This window comes from Primulina eburnea, chromosome 2, assembly GCF_022965805.1.
Source record: "Primulina eburnea isolate SZY01 chromosome 2, ASM2296580v1, whole genome shotgun sequence".
Lineage (NCBI taxonomy): Eukaryota > Viridiplantae > Streptophyta > Magnoliopsida > Lamiales > Gesneriaceae > Primulina > Primulina eburnea.
The window spans coordinates 34,718,483-34,740,190 of NC_133102.1; the positions used below are offsets into that span (position 1 = coordinate 34,718,483).

Consider the following 21,708-nt stretch of genomic DNA (forward strand, 5'->3'; position numbering starts at 1 on the left):
GGGAATTATCCGACTCATGACCTCGAGCTAGCAGCAGTGGTATTTGCCGTGAAGATCTGGAGATACTATCGGTCTGGGGAGAAGTGCAGGATTTTTACTGACCATAAGAGCCTGAACTACTTCTTCACACAAAAAGAGCTGAATATGTGACATAGGAGATGTATTGAGCAGGTGAAGGACTATGATTGTGGCATTAGCTACCATCCGCGTAAGGCTAATCTGGTTACGGACGCCTTGAGCAGGAAGCACACAGTGGTTGCTCATTTGTCGGTGCAGAGACCACTACAGGCTGAGATTCAGATATTTGAGCTCGCAGTTATGCCAAGGGCGAGACCCCGAATCTTGCTACTCTGGCAGTACAGCCGAATCTGAGAGACAGAATTCGAGCAAGGCAGATTCTGACGAGCAGTTACTGAACTGTAGATAGAGGGATGAGGCTAAGGGCCAGAGACTGTACACAATTGTGGACGGCATAGTCAGATATATGGACCGCCTATGGGTTCTTGACAGCGATTCACTTCGAGCAGATATATTGAGCGAGGCGCACAACACCCCGTACTCCATTCATCTAGGGAGTACGAAGATGTATAAGGATCTACAGACTCTTTATTGGTGGCCGAGCATGAAGCGAGATATTCTGAGATTCGTCTCCGAGTGTTTGATTTGTCAGCAGGTCAAGGCAGAACATCTGAGACCTGCTGGGAAGCTGAGACCACTCCCTATTCCCGAGTGGAAGTGGGAGAATATCTCCATGGATTTTGTGCCAAGGCTTCCAAGGACTATAAGAGGATTCAATGCCATTTGGATGATTGTCGATCGGCTCACTAAATCAGCTTATTTCTTACCGATCAGGAAGACATTCACCATGACTCAGTACGCAGAGCTGTACATCAGAGAGATAGTCAGAATGCACGGGATTCTAGTGTTCATCATGTAAGACAGGGATCCGAGATTCACGTCTGCATTATGGAAAAGTCTCCATCATGCGTTGGGTACGAAGCTATTGTTAAGTACTGCTTTTCATCCTCATAAAGACAGGTAGTCAGAGAGGGTGATCCATATTCTAGAGGACCTACTCTGAGCTTACATTAACGACTTCCAGGGTAACTGGGAGCCAAAGTTACTTTTTGTGGAGTTAACCTACAACAGCAGCTACCAGGCATCGATAGGTATGGCTCCATACTAGACACTTTACGGGCGAAAGTGTAGGTCTCCAGTTTATTGGGATGAGTTGGGTGAGCGAGCAGAGTTGGGTCCTGACATTGTAAAGCAGACAAAAGAGTTAGTGGGCAGGGATCGAGACAGGACGAGGACCGCTCAGAGCCGTCAGAAGAGTTATGCAGATCAGAGGTGGCGAGATTTTGAGTTCGCAATAGGGATCATGTTTTTGTGAAAGTCGCACCGATGAAAGGTGTGATGAGGTTTGGGAAGAAAGGAAAGCTCAGCCCTAGATTCATCACGCCATTCGAGATCCTAGAGAGAGTTGGGACACTTGCATACATAGTTCAATTACCTCCGAATCTGGCGGGAGTTCATAATATGTTCCACGTCTCCATGCTGCGGAAGTACATGTCGAATCCTTTACATGTGCTTAACTATGAGCCACTGCAGCTGACACCGCACCTATCATTCGAGGAGAAACCCACTCAGATACTAGACAGACAGGAGAAAAGGCTCCGGAACAAGGTGGTCCAAATGGTCAAGGTCAAGTGGTTGAATCATTCCGAAGAAGAGGCTACTTGGGAAACCGAGACCGAGATGAGAAGTCGATACCCGGAGTTATTCGATACGTTCTAAATTTCGAGGACGAAATTTTATTTAAGGGTGGGAGAATTGTAAGGTCCAGGAATTTAATTCATGTAACCTAAATGCATGCAATCTAGGATTTTATTTAATTATGTGTTTAATTATTTTTATGCATAATTATTGCATGATAGATTTCATTTCATGAAATTTTAAAAGTTCATGCATTGGGTTTCTAAAAGCATTTCGCTCTCGAACAAGGAACGGAGACTGGAGAATTATCAGAAAATTTATTGTTATTACATGGTTAATTTTTATTAATTAATATAAGGTGTTTTAAATGTATTTTTTAAGAAATGGGATTTGTTGCGTATTTTTACCCACCAGAGCATATTTTTCAGCGGTACGCAAATTTTATCGAAGCAGTGGACTTTTTGAGGGTTCGAATAATATTTTCAATAACTTACCAAAACATAATATTTACTAGGAGTGTGTTTGGACTTAATGAGCATAATTTTAAGCTTATTGGGATTGAAACCTCTTTTAAAAATTCCTAGGGCCCATTAGTGCATACTTATCATTTTTAATTACCCCTTAAACTCACCCTAAACCTAATATTCTTTACACCAACCGAAACCCCCTCCACTCAGCTCTCATTCTCTCGGTTTCAGAAAATCCCACAGCTGAAAAGCTTTGGCCAAGCACAATTCTTTCAGGAAAATTCCCCCGGCGCTTCCCCAACGCTCGTTTCTTCGACGTTCTTGCGTAAATTTCATCAAGGCATGCCACGTAATATTATTTCTGCATCTTATATGTTATATCAGTTATGTGTTCATTTTTTAAGGCTTTTTCGATCTAAAGCATAGAATGGAGTTTTTTTCGATTTTGGGGTAAATCATGGATCCTTCTTTTTTCAACTCTCACGCTTTGTTGTGATCTGTGCAAGTGGTCTGATGTACTGCGTTGTTAAGGGTCTGTAGGTGTCGAGTTTCTTGAGGGAAGAAAGTTGCAGACCTCATCGAAGCGAGTTTGGGCGAAGGGGTAGATGGCCTGAGCGTGTGATTGCGTTTGCTGAGTAGATCGAGAGAAATGTAGTCGCATTGATGCATGGAACGATCTTGGCCAAGGTGCTGACCCACTTGGGTCCGTGACAGGTCTTGGAGAGAGCCGGGAATCACTGGTTTTGTAGCGGATCGAAGGGAGTAGGGTGAGAAGTGGCTCGGATGTTGGTCATGAGTTCGGTTGTGCAGGGTGCGGGTGGCGGGTTAGTAGGATTAGTTAAGATGGTCCAAGAGGAGTCTCTTTGGTTCGGACATGGCTCTAACATAGCTGGATAGGCACTAGACATATTGGATCTTGGCTAGGATCGATAATCATGCGACTAGGTGTGTTAGGGTTTGTAGGAACGTCGTAGTGCCGATCATGTGGAAGATTTCAATGTCTGGTCGAGGGTTCTAGGATTATGGTCTTGATGGTTTATGGCTTTTTAGATTTTTATATGGTGTGGTAAAAAGTTGGGGAAAATTTGGTTAAGTTTCGGGTTGAATCGGGTTAAAACAGGGTCCTCGGTCCAAGTTTTAAAAAAAATCAATTAAATTATAAAATGAGCTCGATTTTACGTCTAAGAAATACTGTCAAAAATTTTTGGGATGTTTTAAGGAGTTTGGTAAGCTTCGGGTCAAATTTTAGAGGTCCAGGGGTAAAATGGTCATTTTTGGTTTCCAGGGGCAAAAAGGTCATTTTACACTCGGGGAGAGATTTTGGTCCTTTCAGCTCCCTAAGCATATTTTATCATGTTTATGATTTTTTTATGAAATTATGATAAATACGGTGAATGCTTGGTTTTAAGGAAACATTTACGTGAATTCATGTTTTTAATAAGTGGTGAATATGATGATGTTTTTTGAACGATGAGAATTGTTTGTGACTGACGATGTATACGTATACGATGACATGATGAGTCCAAGGCTCAGTGGATGGGTAATGCTATCATTGATGTCCCCGCCGTCTGGTATCGTGGTTATACGTAGATGGATCCATCAAATATAGTTGATACGAAAGTCACAACTAATGAACTGAATTCAATTAAAAAAAATGTATATGTATATGATGACATGATGAGTTATGCTTTGACATGTTTGAGCTTATACAACACGTTAATGTTCATGCTTTAAAGTTCACGAAGTATACGTTGATCATGGTATTTTTTAATCATGTGTGCCATGTATATGTACTTGTTATTTCTGGTACAGGTGAGTTGAGTCTTTATACTCACTAGGAATGTGTGATGCAGGTGAGCTTGATGATGAGGGGACTGGAGTTGCCGAACTCTGAGTAGGCAGACCTGATACGGTGACACGACCCGAGGACCACTTGTTTTTCGCAATGTGATTTATGAGATTTGAGAGGAGATGGAAATTTTAATATGTTGATGATTTTAATATTTTTATTCGTTTATGTTTGCGTAAAATATTGGATCAGTTTGGTTATTTTAAACTGCACTATTTTTTTACTGTCAAATATTTAAGGTCATTTTTAAATGTTATATTTTTCTGTAGAGCGCATGCATTCAAAATGTTTAAGCATTATTTCAAAAATATGATCTAAATTTATTTTTTTGCATATTTAAATAAGTAGACATTTCAGCTTTGATCTTTTCGATTTGAAGAACCGAATCGAAAGTTGTAACCGTTGAAATTCAACCCATTTGTCAAACATTTCCATTTTCTTCTGAACGATCTCATTGACTCATTCGCTGATCAGGACAATGGCAGTATGAATGGATTGTTCTGCAGTGGCTCATCGACCAACATTTTTGTTGGAACAGTTAACAAAACTTGTTTATTTGTTTCTAATGAGTTTACCGAAGTGCGCAGAAACTGAAACTGATCAGACTTCGAACAGATCAGTTACCAAGCTTAAACTGAAGCTATCGAGACACAAACTGAAAGTGCCAACTGCTTGATCGAACTGAACCAGTTCCACTGAAGTATCAAGGGCAGTTCAACTGATTGTCCAGCTGATAGGTGGTTCAGCAGAAGACTCTCAGAAGCCCGGTCAGCTGATGAAGTGTTCAACTGATGAAGAGCCCAACTGACCTGTTCAACTGAATCAGTGAAATCAGTTCAGTTGACAAGTCAACTGATTTCATCTCACCAGTTGAAGACCAATTCAACTGACCAGTTCAAAACATCAGTTAGGAGCTCACCAGTTTGCAGATACGACAAGCTTAATCCAGCTGTGCACAAAGGTACAAAAGCATTGTACGATCATAGTACAATAGGAGACGTTGGAGCAGCACTTGAAGTCAATCTTTCCAGATATCTATTTGGGGGAACAAATTCAAACTGCAACGAATACAATCATTGAGTCTCACTGGACGATCAGCCACTCGCCTATAAATAGAAGATGAAGATCAGTGAAGACATAGATGATGATGATATACACATGATATACACGTTATATATACACAGAGTGTGTTCATCAGAAAGAAGCAGGGGCACGCATAATGCTTATCAGCTTTGAAGAAGCAATCAGACCAGAGGAAACACTTTTCAGTTTAGATTAGAAGCCTATTTCCCTCAGTGTGTGAGAACACCTTTAGGGTAGTTTTCAGATATCAGTTCACACACACACACACCCCCTCAAATCCCGTCTTGCATACTGACATAAAACATATGTATGTAGTTTTTGACACACAGATATTAAACAAGTGTTGAATGGAAGGTGTTGCCTTCAGTCTAGTCTAGGAGTTCAGTTAGGCAATGGGTAAGTCCTAAGCTGGGTGGGTTATTACAGTTGATGTAATTAATCAAAGTCTTCTAGTGGATCCTACCTGAGGTGGTAGAAGGGGTGACGTATGAGCAGTTTAAGTCTCCGAACATCCATAAACATATCTTGTGTTATTTCTGTTTAACTGATTGTTTTTGTTCTTAACTGATTTGATCAGTCCAACTGATATCAGTTAAGTTCTATCCATAACTGAACTGATATAAGCCAGAAATGATCTCATGTAGTTTTCAGTTATTCAATAGCACATGATATATAAAATATTTCAGTGTTTTCTTAACGAATGATTATTTTGAGTATTTTCCGCTTGATTTATTTCAAACTCGATCTAATTCATCGGTGTAAACATTCATAGAACACAAACTATTGTAGCTCATCACGTTTTTAGAGGATTTTCCCGACCTAACAATTGTTATCGGAGCTAGCTGTTCTAAGAAAGACATCTGAAAACTGATATTTCTTTTAAAATGTGTTTTAAAATGTTTTAAAATGGTTTTCTAAACCCTCTGATAATATTTAATGTTTGATGTGATATTTTGTTGTTTAGATGTTTGCAGGATTTCTAAGTTCAAATGACAATAGAATAGCTAAACTGATCAGCAGACAAGATTTCAGTTGCCAGCTTACTAGTTCAATTGATCAACAGACGAAACCCAACAACCAGCTGAAACTGATGAGTTAAGTGGAGCTTAATCATCAGAAGTACCGTCACTTCATTGCCATATCAGATCCTAGTAGTTGATCATTGCGGTTCAGCATCAGCTGAGTCCAGTTTGCATCAGTAAGACCAGTTAGCCAACACAGAGATCAAGTCCAAGGCAATTAGCTGTTCTTATGGCAAAAGAAACTCAAAATCGATTTAGCATTCCAAGAATTCTAGGTGACCAATTGTTGGTACACTCAGTTCCATTTTATATAAACTGACTGATACTTGATGTTATTTGATATTTGCTAAGTGTAGTAGCAATTCCCTTACATAAGATGTTGTGCTTTATATTAATACAAGTGACGCGTAATGGATTAAAATAATGTCATGTGTATCCAGTTTGTTTGCATGTAACTGAACAGATTTTCCAGTTTATTCGTTGCCTTAACTGCTTGAGTGTTTATTGCTTAAATTTCTTTTAAAAATTGCGCAACGGTTATATTTTTTTTGGGGGGGGGGGGAGTTTTTTTTTTTTAATTCAGTTCTTAAGGGGGTGCTATTCTTTAAAAATGATTTTAAACTTGTTATCCCTCGAACTGAAAAATTGTTTTCAAATCGTTTTATTCAGTTGTTGAGAGGGAGCTTATATTTCTTCTATCCCTCGGACTGAAAGTTTTTTTTATTCTTTTCATTGTTTTTAAATATTTTTTATTCTCACAAAGCGGGAGAGTTATTGACTGTTTAAATTTATTTTAAATCACTTTAACTGTTCAAGTTTTGTGATCATCAAAAAGGGGAGATTGTTGGAACATTTCATGTTCTCCATCTTTTTTTTGATGTTAACAAAACTTTTTTATTTGTTTCTAATGAGTTTACCTATGTGCGCAAAAACTCCAACATATCAGACTTCGAACTGATCAGTTACCAAGCTTAAACTGAAGCTACGGAGACGCAAACTGAAAGTGCCAACTGCTTGATCGAACTGAACCAGTTTCACTGAAGTATCAAGGGCAGTTCAACTGATTGTCCAGCTGATAGGTGGTTCAGCAGAAGACCCTCAGAAGCTCGACCGGCTGATTAAGTGTTCAACTGATGAAGAGCCCAACTGACCAGTTCAACTGAATCAGTGAAATCAGTTTTGCTGACGAGTCAACTGATTTCACCTTACCAGTTCAAGACCAATTCAACTGACCAGTTCAAAACATCATTTCAGAGCTTACCCGTTTGCAGATACGACAATTTTAATCCAGCTGTGCACAAAGGTACAAAAGCATTGTACGATCATAGTACAATAAGAGACGTTGCAGCAGCGCTTGAAGCCAATCATTCCAGATATCTATTTGGGGGAACAAATTCAAACTGCAATGGATACAATCATTGAGTCTCACAGGACGATTAGTCACTCGCCTATAAATAGAAGATGAAGATCAGTGAAGACAGAGATGATGATACACACATGATATACACAGAGTGTGTTCATCAGAAAGAAGCAGGGGCACGCATAATGCTTATCAACTTTGAAGAAGAAATCAGCCCAGAGGGAACACTTTTCAGTTTAGATTAGAAGCCTATTTCCCTCAGTGTGTGAGAACACCTTTCGGGTAGTTTTTAGATATCAGTTCTCACACACACACCACCACTCAAATCCCGTCTTGCACACAAACGTAAAACATGTGTATATAGTTTCTGACACACTGACGTTAAACAAGTGTTGTCTGGAAGGTCCTGCCTTCAGTCTAGCCTAGTCTAGGAGTTCAGTTAGGCAGTGGGTAAGTCCTAAGCTGGGTGGGTTATTACAATTAATGTAATTAATCAAAGTCTTCTAGTGGATCCTACTCAAGGTTGTAGAAGGGATGACGTAGGAGCAGTTGAAGTCTTTGAATATCCATAAACATATCTTGTGTTATTTCTTTTTAACTGATTTTTTTTTGTTCTTAACTGATTTGATCAGTCCAACTGATATCAGTTTAGTTCTATCCATAACTGAACTGATATAAGCCAAAACCGATCCTATGTAATTTTCAGTTATTCGGTAGCACATGATATATAAAATATATCAGTGTTTTCTTAACGAATGATTATTTTGAGTATTTCCCGATTGATTTTATTTCAAAATCGATCTAATTCACCGGTGTAAACATTATTAGAACATGAACTATTGCAGCACATCACATTTTTAGAGGATTTTCCCGACCTAACAATTTTCTTCCCATTTCTGTCGGGTGAAGGTGAGGAATGCCTAAGTAGGAGGATGTAATTTCTAGTTCAGCAATCTTGATCCCTTTGAGTTTTGTTGCTTTGATTGCGGGAATTGGAGGAAGAATCAAAAGTGCTGAAAGATGCTTGATCATCTTGATTTTTGCCGCTTTGGGATTTTCTATCCGTTTCTTCTTAAAAACTTGGGAAACCGGTAAATCATCCTTTGAGTCTTTATCTTAGCTGGATTTCAAAACCAACTTTTTTTAGTGTCTTTGGGAGTCACTGAACGATGATTTCGATTGAGAATAAATCTAGCAGGCGGACTAGGTAAAGTTATAATATTTGGAGATGAGTCCAGGTATCGTACCCACAGAGATCGATGTTTAATTACTAGAATATGAGTTATTTTTCCTAATTTAGGGTAATAAAGTTCAAATGATGGGAGATAGATTAATCAAAACTAAATAACACGATTTAAATAAATTAACTAAAGAAAAAATAATTCAAACTATTAATTTAGACAAAAATTCAAATTATTTAAAAACGACTAAGGCGCACAACGGTACCGAGACAACTTATAATTTACGTGTCAAATTCACTTTCATTAAATTAATTATTTAATTCCCGACAGAATTCCCAAAATTATTTATTAAATGATTCCTCGAATTAATAAACCTAATTAAATCTAACAATCCAATTATTCATAACTGAATTTAATTAGATTCAACCGCATTAGATCGCTGTGAAATTCTAGTTTTTCAACCTAAGGTCGCACACTGAAATCGAATACTATTTCTAGTCAATTTAACCATGTTTTGATTGATGTGTGAAGCAAATATTAATCTATCGCCTTCCGCTTTTAGATTAACCAACAAATATTCAATTTAATTGACCAGATTAAAAGAACACGTGATAAACGACATCAATCAATGAATAAAATAAATAATCTAATTCAATTAAACTCAAAACATCAAAAAATAATATGTCTCGGCCCTATCATGGCCTTAGTCTATAAAAATCTACTCCATAAACTTAAAATAAAAGTCAAAATTAGTGTTTAAATTTAATGCAGAATACATGATTAAGAAGGAAGGAAAAAGATTCTCTGTGATTTGTAGCATGTGTGAGGAATTCCTCCAACAAAAGTCTTGTGTCTTCCTCTCTTCTTTTCCTTATTCCGCGCTGGTGCTACTTCACAGTAGCTTTCTCTTATGCCCTTTCTCTCCTTCCTTCACTCTTTACGTTACGACGCTGCTTCCTTCTGTCCGCTTTTCTTCCTTTTATTCTTCTCAATGGGCCTCTCCCTGTATTCTTTTTAAGCCTATCTCCAATTATTAATTCAATTAAGCACGTAATTAGGGATAAAAAATATTAGATAAGGGCAAAAATTATTAAATCAAATCCCTAAAATCTTTTCCAGATTTGGCCTTATCAATCTCCCCACACTTAGCCTATGTTCGTCCTCGAGCAAATCAAAAGAGTAAAAATATTATGAAGGAATATTCAATGATTCACCACAACAAATGACACAATCAACACTTTTCAACCTACCAAATTCCGTCACACTCAATCAAAATATCACAATTCGAAAATCATATTCACTTTCGTTGCAACTTTAAAACTCAAGCATTCACTAGAAAAGATCAAAATAATGACACGTGTGTTGTGTGGAAGTCAAAACTCATATTCCTCAAAGGTGTTTTAGTACAAGGAGTGCTCATATTTTCTGATTTTTTTTTTCAAAGAAACTCTCCATAAGCTTATCTTTCATATTTTCTTCCACTAAATGTTGGAAGAATATGTCCCGGTCAATAGGTCTTTTTATGCTTATAACGTTAGGCCACGTCTCACGGCTACAATAAAGGTAGGGAGATTCAAAATGAGAGAAAATAAACAATTTAATCATACAGCGCACTCTTTCATCTCTTATCTTCCTTCCCTTATGGAATTTCATCTTTCATCCACCTCACTTTTTCATCTTCCTTGTACTTTCATTCATATTCCCCCATATGTTTTTTCGATCTTCAACAACATTCCCTTTTAGGTTTTTCAATCACCACATCATACAACGTTCAATCCTCCTTCTTTTCTTTTATAATTATATATATCTTCTCATCAACTCCTTTCTCATTTCTTCATGATTTTTTTTTCAAACTCCTCCAATTTTTCTTATCAATCAGCACATGAGAGTTATTGAAAATTTTAACGTGCTAAAGGGTTTATTTCTCTCAAAATTAAGGTAGAAGAATAGTGTATGAGCTAAAATTGGGTAGTTGATGTGGGATGGAATACGAATGGTGGCTAATTGTATGTCTTTGACACACTCCATTCGATTTATTAGGCTCAAAACGGAATACTAGGGATATGAATGATGCATTGGGTAGGCTCGAAAGGCTCAAACGGTCCAAAGATCGCCTAAATTATCCCTAAGTCATTCTCCTCCGTATTTTCTCCTCGAAGGATAATCAGACAAGTTCTAGATTGTTTTTTTTCTTCTTCTTTTTTTTTCATGACCACACCTCTTGCCAATTCACAATTAATTCATATAAGTATGACTTAAAGTGGATAGATGATGTCTCAAAGTATGACAAAACTAGTTTGTGCTCAAATCATTAGGCTACAACTACAGCTCATCTCAATCAATTCTAGGTGCGATTCAATCTCTTGAGTGATCAAAAATTTAGAAAATCAATTAGTGTGTCATGTAATCACAAGTGCAGTTTCTCAAAGAATAACCAGAAAAATTTTCATGCTCGAGGATTAAACATTAAAGCACATACTAAGTGTGATGTCGTGAAACAAAACACAAATTCCCCCCACACTTTAGATTTACATTGCCCTCAGTGTCATACCATTCAAAAAGAATATAGAATTTGGATGTAGAATAGTAAGAGAACACTTCCTTGGCAGTGTGTTTTAAGTTCCATGGAGTGGTACATAGGGATGGTAGAATTCCTCACTGCTGGAAATCTTGTATTTCAACAGTTTAGCCTTTCTAGAGTCTAAGTCATCTTACTGCATTCCAATATTCCCTACACACACCAAAATCACAGAGGATTAACCTAATAGACTGAAAAAGTAAAAGAAAAATAAATAAACAAAACGAAATGAAATAAAATAAATCACTGGGTTGCCTCCCAGTAAGCGTTAAATTTCTGGTCTAGAGCTAGACAAATCCCTTTATAGATTAGATTAGATCGTGCAAAGGAGTACTTGGCTCCTCTTGCTCCACAATTCCTTCATGAAAAATTTTCAGTCGATGTCCATTCACCTTAAAGGGATTTCCAGAATCTCCACGGATTTCTACAACACCAAAGGGAAAAACTTCAGTAACAGTAAAAGGCCAGGACCATTTGGAGCGAAGTTTACCTGGCATGAGTTTCAAACGAGAGTTATAAAGAAGAACTTTTTGTCCAGACTCAAATTCCCTTTGCACAATCCTTGCATCATGCCACTTCTTTGCCTTTTCCTTGTGATTTTCGCATTCTCATATGCATCAAGACGAAATTCCTATAGCTCATTGAGTTGTAGAAGACGCTGATAACCTGTAGTTTGCACATCAAAGTTCAAAAATTTGGTAGCCCATAATGCCCTATGCTCTAGTTCAACAGGAAGGTGACAAGCTTTTCCATAGACCAAACGAAAAGGAGAAGTTCCTATAGGGGTTTTGAATGATGTTCTATATGCCCATAATGCATCATCCAATTTACTAGCCCATTCTTTCCTCGAAGATCCAATGGTCTTCTCAAGAATTTTCCTAATCTCCCTATTTGACACTTCTACTTGACCACTAGTTTGAGGATGATAAGGTGTTGTCACCTTGTACGTGACCCCATACTTAGTTAACAGAGACTCAAAATAACGATTACAAAAGTGTTTTCCCCCATCGCTAATAATGGCTCTAGGTGTGCCAAATCTTGCAAAAATATTTTTCTTTAAAAATTGGATACAACCTTAGAGTCATTGGTTCTACAAGCACTTGCTTCCACCCACTTGGATACGTAATCCACAGCCACCAAAATATATTTATTTCCTAAGGAATCTGGAAATTGCCCCATGAAATCAATTCCCCACACATCAAACAATTCAAAGATTAAAATATTATTCAATGGCATTTCGTGTCTCCTTGAAATATTACCAACACGTTGGCATTCATTGCAATTCAAAACATAAGTGTGTGCATCCTTGAACAGTGTAGGCCAGTAGAATCCAGCTTGAAGGATTTTTGTAGCAGTTTTACTTGCCCCAAAATGTCCTTTAGTTGGACCACTATGACAATGAGAAAGTATAGAACTTACCTCTTCCGCTGGAATACACCTACGAATAATGCCATCTGCACAAATTCTAAACAAAAGAGGATCTTCCCAAAGATAATATTTTAAATCTGAAAAGAACTTCTTTTTCTGCTGATATGTAAGATGAGAAGGAATAAATTTGCATGACAAATAATTGACAAAATCAGCATACCATGGTAAATTAGAGATGACATAAAGTTTCTCGTCAGGGAATTCATCTCTAATTACATACTTACCTTCCTCGGGCTTCTCCAATCTCGATAGATGACAACTTGGTTTTCAGTCCCCTTGCGATTCACGATCTCTATGTCAAATTCTTGCAGTAGAAGGATCCATCTTATCAATCTTGGCTTGGCATCCTTCTTGTTTAAGATATATTTCAAAGCTGAATGATCCGTGTGGACTATCACTTTACTCCCTACAAGGTATGGTTGAAACTTGTCCAAAGAAAAAACAACAGCCAGCAACTCTTTTTCTGTGGTGGAGTAGTTCAATTGAGCTCCTGAAAGTGTCATGCTTGCATAGTAGATTACATGCAAGAATTTGTACATCTTTTGCCCCAAAACAGCACCTAAAGCAATATCACTTGCATCACACATGAGTTCAAACGGTAGATTCCAATCTGGTGCAACAATGATCGGAGTGGTGGTCAACTTTTGCTTTAATACCTGAAAAGCTTGTAAACAATCCTCAGAAAAAACAAAAAGAACATCTTTCATTAGCAAATTAGTTAAAGGCTTAGTAATACTTGAGAAATCCTTGATAAATCGCCTATAAAAACCTGCATGCCCAATAAAGCTACGAATTCCTTTGACATTAGTGGGAGGAGGAAGATTTTCTATGATCTCTACCTTAGCTCTATCCACTTCAATACCTTTTTCAGAAATTTTGTGACCAAGGACAATTCCTTCCTTTACCATGAAATGACATTTCTCCCAATTAAGTACAAGATTCTTTTCTTCACATCTCTTTAGCACTTTTGACAAATTAATCAAACAAGAGTCGAAGGAAGAACCAAAAACAGAAAAGTCATCCATGAAGACCTCAATATACTTTTCAACCATATCATGAAAAATCGACATCATACAACGTTGAAAAGTAGCAGGAGCATTACACAAACCAAATGGCATTCTTTTATAAGCAAATGTACCATAGAGACAAGTAAAATTGGTCTTATCTTGATCTTCGGGGTCTATGGGGATTTGCATATATCCAGAATAACCATCTAAAAAACAATAGAAAGCATGAACTGCCAAACGCTATAACATTTGATCAACAAAAGGTAAGGGTAAGTGATCCTTTCTGTGGCATCATTCAATTTGCGATAATCAATACAAAAACGCCACCCAGTCACAGTTCTAGTGGGGATTAATTCGTTATTTTCATTTTCAACAACAGTGATTCCACTTTTCTTAGGAAACATGCACAGGACTTACCCACTTGCTATCAGATATAGGAAAGATCATACATGCATCAAGGAGTTTGATTTCCTCCTTTTTGACGACCTCTTGCATAGCTGGATTCAATCTCCTTTGAGGTTGAATAGTTGGAGAGTGCTCCTTCTCCATTAAAATTTTGTGCATGCACATGGATGGATTTATTCCCTTGATGTCAGCTATGCTCCATCCAATGGCACATATGTTATCCTTCAGCACTCTCAAGAGCTTATCTTCCTCATCACATGTCAAGGAAGAAGAAACAATTACTGGCAGTTTATGTTCTTCCTTCAAAAATAAATATTTTAAATGAGGAGGAAGTGGTTTGAGTTCGAGGAATGGGGGTTCTTCTATGGAAGGTTTAAGTGATTTTGGAATATGTCCAAGCTCCCCAATCTTCGAATTCACCGATCTTGGCAAAGGCTTTGATCCCTCCAAGTAGTTCACACATTCCTCCACCTCTTCTCTGTCTGATTCCGTGGACTTTGGGTTCACCAAAAGCTTTTCCAGTGGGTCTTCAATCAAAGTATCCTGCACACTACACTCAACAATATCATCAATAGCATCTATTCTATAACAATCAGAAGATCCAGGATATTTCATACTACGAAAAACATTAAAAGTTACCTTCTCATCATTCATTCTCAAAACTAACTCACCTTTTTGCACATCTATGAGAGCTCTTCCAGTAGCTAAGAAAGGACGGCCTAAAATAAGGGGGATCTCACGATCCTCCTCCATGTCTAGCACAATAAAATCAATTGGAAATATAAATTTATCAACTTTAACCAAAACATCCTCTATAACCCCTCTAGGATATTTAATAGACCTATCAGCAAGTTGAAGGGAAATAGTGGTTGGTTTAACTTCTCCAATCCCCAATTTCTCAAATCATGAATAAGGCATAAGATTTATGCTAGCACCAAGATCACACAATGCTTTGTTAAAATTAGAATTACCTATAGTGCAATGAATGAAGAAACTACCTGGATCCTTAAGCTTTGGAGGTAATTTATTTTGCAAAATAGCTGAACATTCCTCAGAAAGTTTAACAGTTTCAAAATCAACAAGTTTTCATTTTTTAGTCAAAATATCTTTCAAGAATTTAGCATAAGAAGGCATTTGAGCCAAAGCCTCTACAAAAGGAATATTTATGTGCAATTTCTTAAAAACTTCAAGAAATTTCGAAAATTGTTGATCCAATTGTAGTTGCCTTGCTCTTTGTGGAAAAGGAAGTGTATTAATATCAATATTATCATTAGAATCAAATTCCTTACCTTTCTTACCTGTCTTCCGTGTAATCTGAGTGTTCTGTTCCTTAGCATCTTCCATTTTTTGTTTCATTCCTCCATCATTCTTTGCCTCCATATCCGTAGAATTCTGCCTCTTTGGTTCCTCTTCCTTGGCCTTGATCACTGTACTCACTGTATTCATTCCTTTCGGATTTTTCTCAGTATCACTTGGTAGTGTTCCAAGGGGTCGATTTGCTAATTGATTGGCTATTTGACCCATTTGAGCATCCAACCTTCGCAAGATAGCGTCATGATTCTGCAGTCTCGTCTCCATTCCCACAACATGTTTCATCATAAAATCCTCATAAATTGGTCTTTAATCTTCTTGCTTGAATCCTGGAGGTGCTGCAGGTACCAATAATCCTTGTTGTCTCACTTGTTGAGGAATGGGCAGTGGAGGAATATGTGTTGGGTTAAGGGAATTCTCCGTATTCTTCCAAGACAAATTAGGGTGATTCTTCCATCCTGGATTGTATGTGGAACTGTATGGATTGGATTGCTGTCTCCATTGGTTCCCCACAAAATTCACTGCTTCTTCATCAAAGATGGGTTGTTCCTCGATGAATATTCCTTGGACCTGATTTGCTTGATTTGATTTCAGCTGAGAGAATTGATGGGCCAACCCATCAATCTTAGCAGTAAGTGCATTCAACCCATCCATTTCAAGAACTCCAGCCTTCTTTTCTCGTTTAATATCTGTCCAACCCGCACTATTTTCAGCCATATTTGAAATTATTTCAAGTGCAACTCGTGGAGTCTTCCTGTATAAGCTACCATTGGCTGCCGCATCTAGAATTGAACGCACGGAAGGATCTACTCCGTTATAGAAAATCTGAACTTGTTCAGATGAAGAGAAACCATGTTGAGGACACCTCCTCAACATCTTTCTAAATCGTCCACAAGCTGCATGTAATGTCTCCCCATCCTTCTGGCGAAAAGATGATATATCCATACGCAGTTGTGCTAGCTTGGTGGGTGGAAAATATTGATTCATGAACATTTCCACCAAACCATTCCATGTAGTAATAGAACCAGCTGGTAGATCTCTAAGCCATTCTGCTGCTTCACCATGCAAAGAGAAAGGGTATAGTCTCAATCTTATTGCATCTGTGCTCACTCCATTGAATTTGATTGTATCACAGATAGATAGAAATCCCTCCAGATTCGCATTAGGATCCTCGGTCTACGATCCTCCAAATCTCACTTGATATTGTATCATTTGAATGATGGATGGCTTCAACTCAAAATTATTTGCTTCCACAGTAGGGCGAGTTATGCTAGAACCATAACCTCAAGTAGTTTATCTAGTAAGATCATAGACAGTGCGATCATCTTCCTCGTTGTCCATTACTTCCATCCCTGCTGTTTCAACTTTCTCCTCTTGATTTAATTGTTCTTCCACGTCAAAGTCTGAGAATTTCTCCCTTTGTGCTCTACGTCTCCATCGAAAAGTATTCTCAATCTCTGGATCAAATGGCTCCAATTCTGTCCTTCCTTTAGCACGGCTCATGTACAGTAAGATAATTCCTGAAAATAAATAAACAAACTTTAAATGTACGAATATGAGTAAAAATAACGAAATTAAATAAAACCTAATCTCAAGAAAATAATAAATCCTAATATTAAACAATTCAATCCCCGGCAACGGCGCCAAAAACTTGATCGATGATTTCGGTTGGGAATAAATCTAACAAGCGGACTAGGTCAAGTTAAATATTTGGAGATGAGTCCAGGTATCGTACCCACAGAGATCGATGTTTAATTACTAGAATATGAGTTATTTTTCCTAATTTAGGCTAATAAAGTTCAAATGATGGGAGATATATTAATCAAAACTAAATAACACGATTTAAATAAATTAACTAAAGCAAAAATAATTCAAACTATTAATTTAGACGAAAATTCAAATTATTTAAAAACGACTAAGACGCACAACGGTACCGAGACAACTTATAATCTACATGTCAAGTTCACATTCATTAAATTATCTATTTAATTCACGACGGAATTCCCAAAATTATTTATTAAACGATTCCTCAAATTAATAAACCTAATTAAATCTAACAGTCCAATTATTCCTAACTGAAGTTAATTAGATTCAACCGCATTAGATCGCTGTGAAATTCTAGTTTTTCAACCTAAAGTCGCACACTGAAATCGAATGCTATTTCTAGTCAATTTAACCATGTTTTGATTGATGTGTGAAGCAAATATTAAACTATCGCCTTCCGGTTTTAGATTAACCAACAAATATTCAATTTAATTGGTCAGATTAAAAGAACACGTGATAAACGACATCAATCAATGAATAAAATAAATAATCTAATTGAATTAAACTCAAAACATCAAAAAATAATATGTCTCGGCCCTATCATGGCCTTAGTCTATAAAAATCTACTCCATAAATTTAAAATAAAAGTCAAAATCAGTTTTTAAATTTAATGCAGAAAACATGATTAAGAAGGAAGGAAAAAGATTCTCTGTGATTTGTAGCATGTGTGAGGAATTCCTCCAACAAAAGTCTTCTGTCTTCCTCTCTTCTTTTCCTTCTTCCGCGTTGGTGCTACTTCATAGTAGCTTTCTCTTCTGCCCTTTCTCTCCTTCCTTCACTCTTTACGTTACGACACTGCTTCCTTCTGTCCGCTTTTCTTCCTTTTATTTTTCTCAATGGGCCTCTCCCTGTATTCTTTTTAAGCCCATCTCCAATTATTAATTCAATTTTGCACATAATTAGGGATAAAAAAATATTAGATAAGGGCAAATATTATTAAATCAAATCCTTAAAATCTTTTCCAGATTTGGCCTTATCAGTCACATCCTTCTTCTTTTGCTTAAAAAATTCAACCTAGTCTCTGTTTTGATATAAACGATCTCCTCGTCGATTGGACGATTTTTCTTTATGAACTTTTCAACTGTTGTCTAGTTAAATAACTCGGTCTTTACAACTTCAACAATACCCACCGGTTGGAATCCTTCCTGAATTAGCAAATGGAAAGTTTGAACTGAAAAACCTTGAGACTGCTGATCTTTCTTTATCATGTCAACGAATGGCTTGAACAAGACATCAGACCAATTGATTTTAAGATTGGATGCGATGATGGAAATTACAAGGAATTTTGCCAGAGTTATCTTGTCATAAGCACCGGCCTTGGCGAGAATCCCCTTCGCCACTGTATCTTCCATCAGTCTGAATTAGATCTTCAGATCCGTTTTTAGCACGTTGGAGACAACATCAGGGAGTCAGATAGATAGAGAAGTCCCTTCTCCAAAGCTCAATGTTTCCCTCTGGAAGAGTAGTAAAGTCGGCGATTCCAACAGCTGGTAGTTTAAACTAATCAGCAAACATCTCTGGGTGATACGAAGATTTCTTCCCTGATCAGTAAAGATGATATCCCCATTTTCCATATAGTTAGTATCAAAGAATTCTTCCAAGAGGATCTCGAAGTATTGCTCACTGTATCCCAAAAAAGAATGAAGGCCAGAAGATCTGAGCATTCGGATCATAGCTTGCATTGGCTTATTGGTCATGGAGAGCACAGATGCAAAGTTGACATCGATGGTGTTGTGAGTAATGGATGTAGCCATTTGCATGGTGAATAAGATGATAAAATCTACAAGACGATCTCTCAGAAGAACCAAGTATGAAGATAGTAAATTTTATATTAGAATAAAAGTGATAATGCAAGGTTCTTGTGTGTATGTCTGGTTCGTAGAGCCACATATCAGTCCACGTGGAGGATTGTCAGTGGAGGGATTTTAAAATTTGAAAAATTTCATACTGCAGTATAATGATTTATTTCAAATTTTAAGAAGATAACTGTCACGTCTTATAGTGTTGTCAAAGAGTTGAGTGATTTTTACGTAATGACTTGGAGAAACGTGCTCTGCATAAAGAAACCAACCGGTTGCTTTAGGTGGTAAGCGGATGAGCCACTCAATAAATATGATTTTTTCATTTGTAAAATTCAGCGGTTGAAAACATGTTTTCTTTAACCAATTGATTTATCGACTGAACCGATATTTCCCCCTAAATATATGCATTAAATGGGCTTATCCTCGGAAGATGAACCATGAATGGTGGACATAAATCTCTTCAAATCCTCATGTCAGTAATAATGATGGTGAATCTTTGTATGGTTTGAATCTATAAATACGAGCAAACTGGTTAGTCCCAAAACCACTTGAAAATTTCATTATCAAAGCAAGAACATATGGATAAGGCGAGCAGTTCTCAGCAACCATATTTGGCAGAGGAGTTCATGCTGTCCATAGTGGCTGCTATGAAGCTCAAGATAGAGTATAGAGTCTTGGAGAAGACGCTAACAACCTGAAGCAAGATCTAGGATCTGCAGTCCTTCCATGAGGAAGGACTTGTTTCCACGAGGAAACGAGTGGCAAAACAAAAAATAAGTATCAGCGACGTCTTCGCATTGGTCATACTTCTGAAATCTTCACGGATGAAGGTGTCTATCTGCTGATGCTCCTCAAGGAGCGGAAGGTTCTGAGAAGGATTCTCTTCTTAGAGGAATTCCTGAGGACCTCCACTAGAGGTTTAACCACTTAGTTGGCCTTCTGGAAGGGGGCAGTAGATGATGAAATTTCCGTTGTAAAAGCTCGACTACATCAATTAAAAAAAATTATTATTTTTACTGTTTTTTATCTTTAATGCTTTATTAATTCCTTCATTTAATCTTGGCAATGAATCAACATATAAAAATGTTAAAATGACTAAGATAAATCAATTAAACCAAAAATATGGAAAATAAGAGCACTTAGCGTCTGGTAGTGGTTTGGTGAATATGTCTGCTGCCTGTTGATTTGTTGAGACATATTCAAGACGAATTTATTTCTTCATGACATGTTCTCGGATAAAAATGATGTATTATGTCGATATGATTTGTCCGAGAGCGCAATACATGGTTTTATGTAATGTCTATTGCACTAGTGTTGTCACTGAAATGGGAGATTCAGCAGTTTGAAATCCATAATCTTTGAGCTGCTGTTGTATCCATAACATTTGAGCACAGCAACTTCCAGCTGTAAGGTACTCCACTTCAGCGGTTAATGTGGCAATAGATTTTTGTTTCTTACTGAACCAAGATATTAGTCTATCGCCCAAGAAGTGACATGATCCGCTTGTGCTTTTCCGGTCAATTTTGCAACCAGCATAATCTGCATCTGAATAATCTACAAGATTAAAACTTGAATCTTCGGGATACCAAAGACCCCCAGTAGTAGTACCTTTAAAATATTTATGGATACGTTTTGCAGCAGTAAAATGAGATTGCATAAGATTAGCTTGAAACCGTGCACATAAACGAATTGCAAACATGATTTCTGGCCGGATAGCGGTCAGATATGGTAGTGAACCAATCAATCTTCTGTACATTATTGTGTCTACTGAGATTCCCCATTCATCTTTGTCCAATTTGATAGATGAGCTCATTGGGGTAGCAGCTTGGAGAATTTCTCAATTCCAAACTTCTTTAGCATGTCTTTTGTATATTTAGCTTGGTTAATGAAGATGTCATTTTCTGACTGCTTGACTTGCAGCCCTAGAAAGTAGTTTAATTCTTTCATCGTGCTCATTTCAAATTTTCCTACATTATCTTAGAGAATCTCTCACACAATTTAGGATTATTTGATCCTAATATTATATCTTCAGAATAAATTTGCACAAATAATGAATAATCATCTTTTGAAAATTTGAATAGTGTTTTGTCAATCATTCTAATCGAGAGGTCATGATCAAGTCAAAATTTGGTTAAAGTATCATACCATTCCCTTGGTGCTTGTTTTAGTCCATATAATGCTTTATCTAATTTGTAAACATGAACAGGATGAATGTGACTGACGAAACCAGGTGGTTATTCTACGTATATTTCCTCATTGAGAAAACCATTTAATAATGCAGACTTAACATCCATTTGATAAACCTTAAAAACTTTGAATGCTGGAAATGCAAGAAATATTCTTATTGCTTCTAGTCTAGCAACGTGGGCAAATGATTCATCAAAGTCGATACTTTCCTCCTGTCTATTACCTTGTGCAACTAATCTGGCTTTGTTTCTAATTGTTGAACCGATTTCATCCATCTTGTTTCTAAATACCAAACTAGTGCCAATTACATGCAAATTAGTAGGTCGAGGAACTATGTGCCAAACTTTTCTTCTTTAGAATTGATTAAGTTCCTCCCGTATAGCTTCTATCCAGTTGGTATCATTCAATGCATCACTGATTTTCTTAAGTTCTATTTGAGAACGAAAGTAACATGCATGAATTAATTAATCATTTGTTTTCTGGTTCTA

The 21,708-nt window shown here is 37.2% G+C and overlaps 3 protein-coding genes across 3 annotated transcripts; 1 reads left to right on the forward strand and 2 right to left on the reverse strand.

Moving 5' to 3' along the window:
- The first annotated feature begins 1,404 nt into the window (after positions 1 to 1,404).
- Positions 1,405 to 1,797, forward strand: LOC140824245 (uncharacterized). Its single transcript, XM_073185842.1, has one exon. It carries the CDS (start codon positions 1,405 to 1,407, stop codon positions 1,795 to 1,797), a length of 393 nt encoding a protein of 130 aa, XP_073041943.1.
- Positions 1,798 to 11,379: 9,582 nt separating this feature from the next.
- On the reverse strand, positions 11,380 to 15,674 carry LOC140824246 (uncharacterized). Its single transcript, XM_073185843.1, has 10 exons — positions 15,395 to 15,674; positions 15,068 to 15,136; positions 14,109 to 14,974; positions 12,909 to 13,931; positions 12,676 to 12,694; positions 12,516 to 12,632; positions 12,331 to 12,419; positions 11,923 to 12,214; positions 11,649 to 11,746; positions 11,380 to 11,409 (listed from the first exon to the last, which is right to left on the reverse strand). Exons 1-10 carry the CDS (start codon positions 15,672 to 15,674, stop codon positions 11,380 to 11,382), a joined length of 2,883 nt encoding a protein of 960 aa, XP_073041944.1.
- Positions 15,675 to 20,333: 4,659 nt separating this feature from the next.
- LOC140824248 (secreted RxLR effector protein 161-like) lies at positions 20,334 to 20,846 on the reverse strand. Its single transcript, XM_073185844.1, has one exon. It carries the CDS (start codon positions 20,844 to 20,846, stop codon positions 20,334 to 20,336), a length of 513 nt encoding a protein of 170 aa, XP_073041945.1.
- Positions 20,847 to 21,708: the final 862 nt, after the last annotated feature.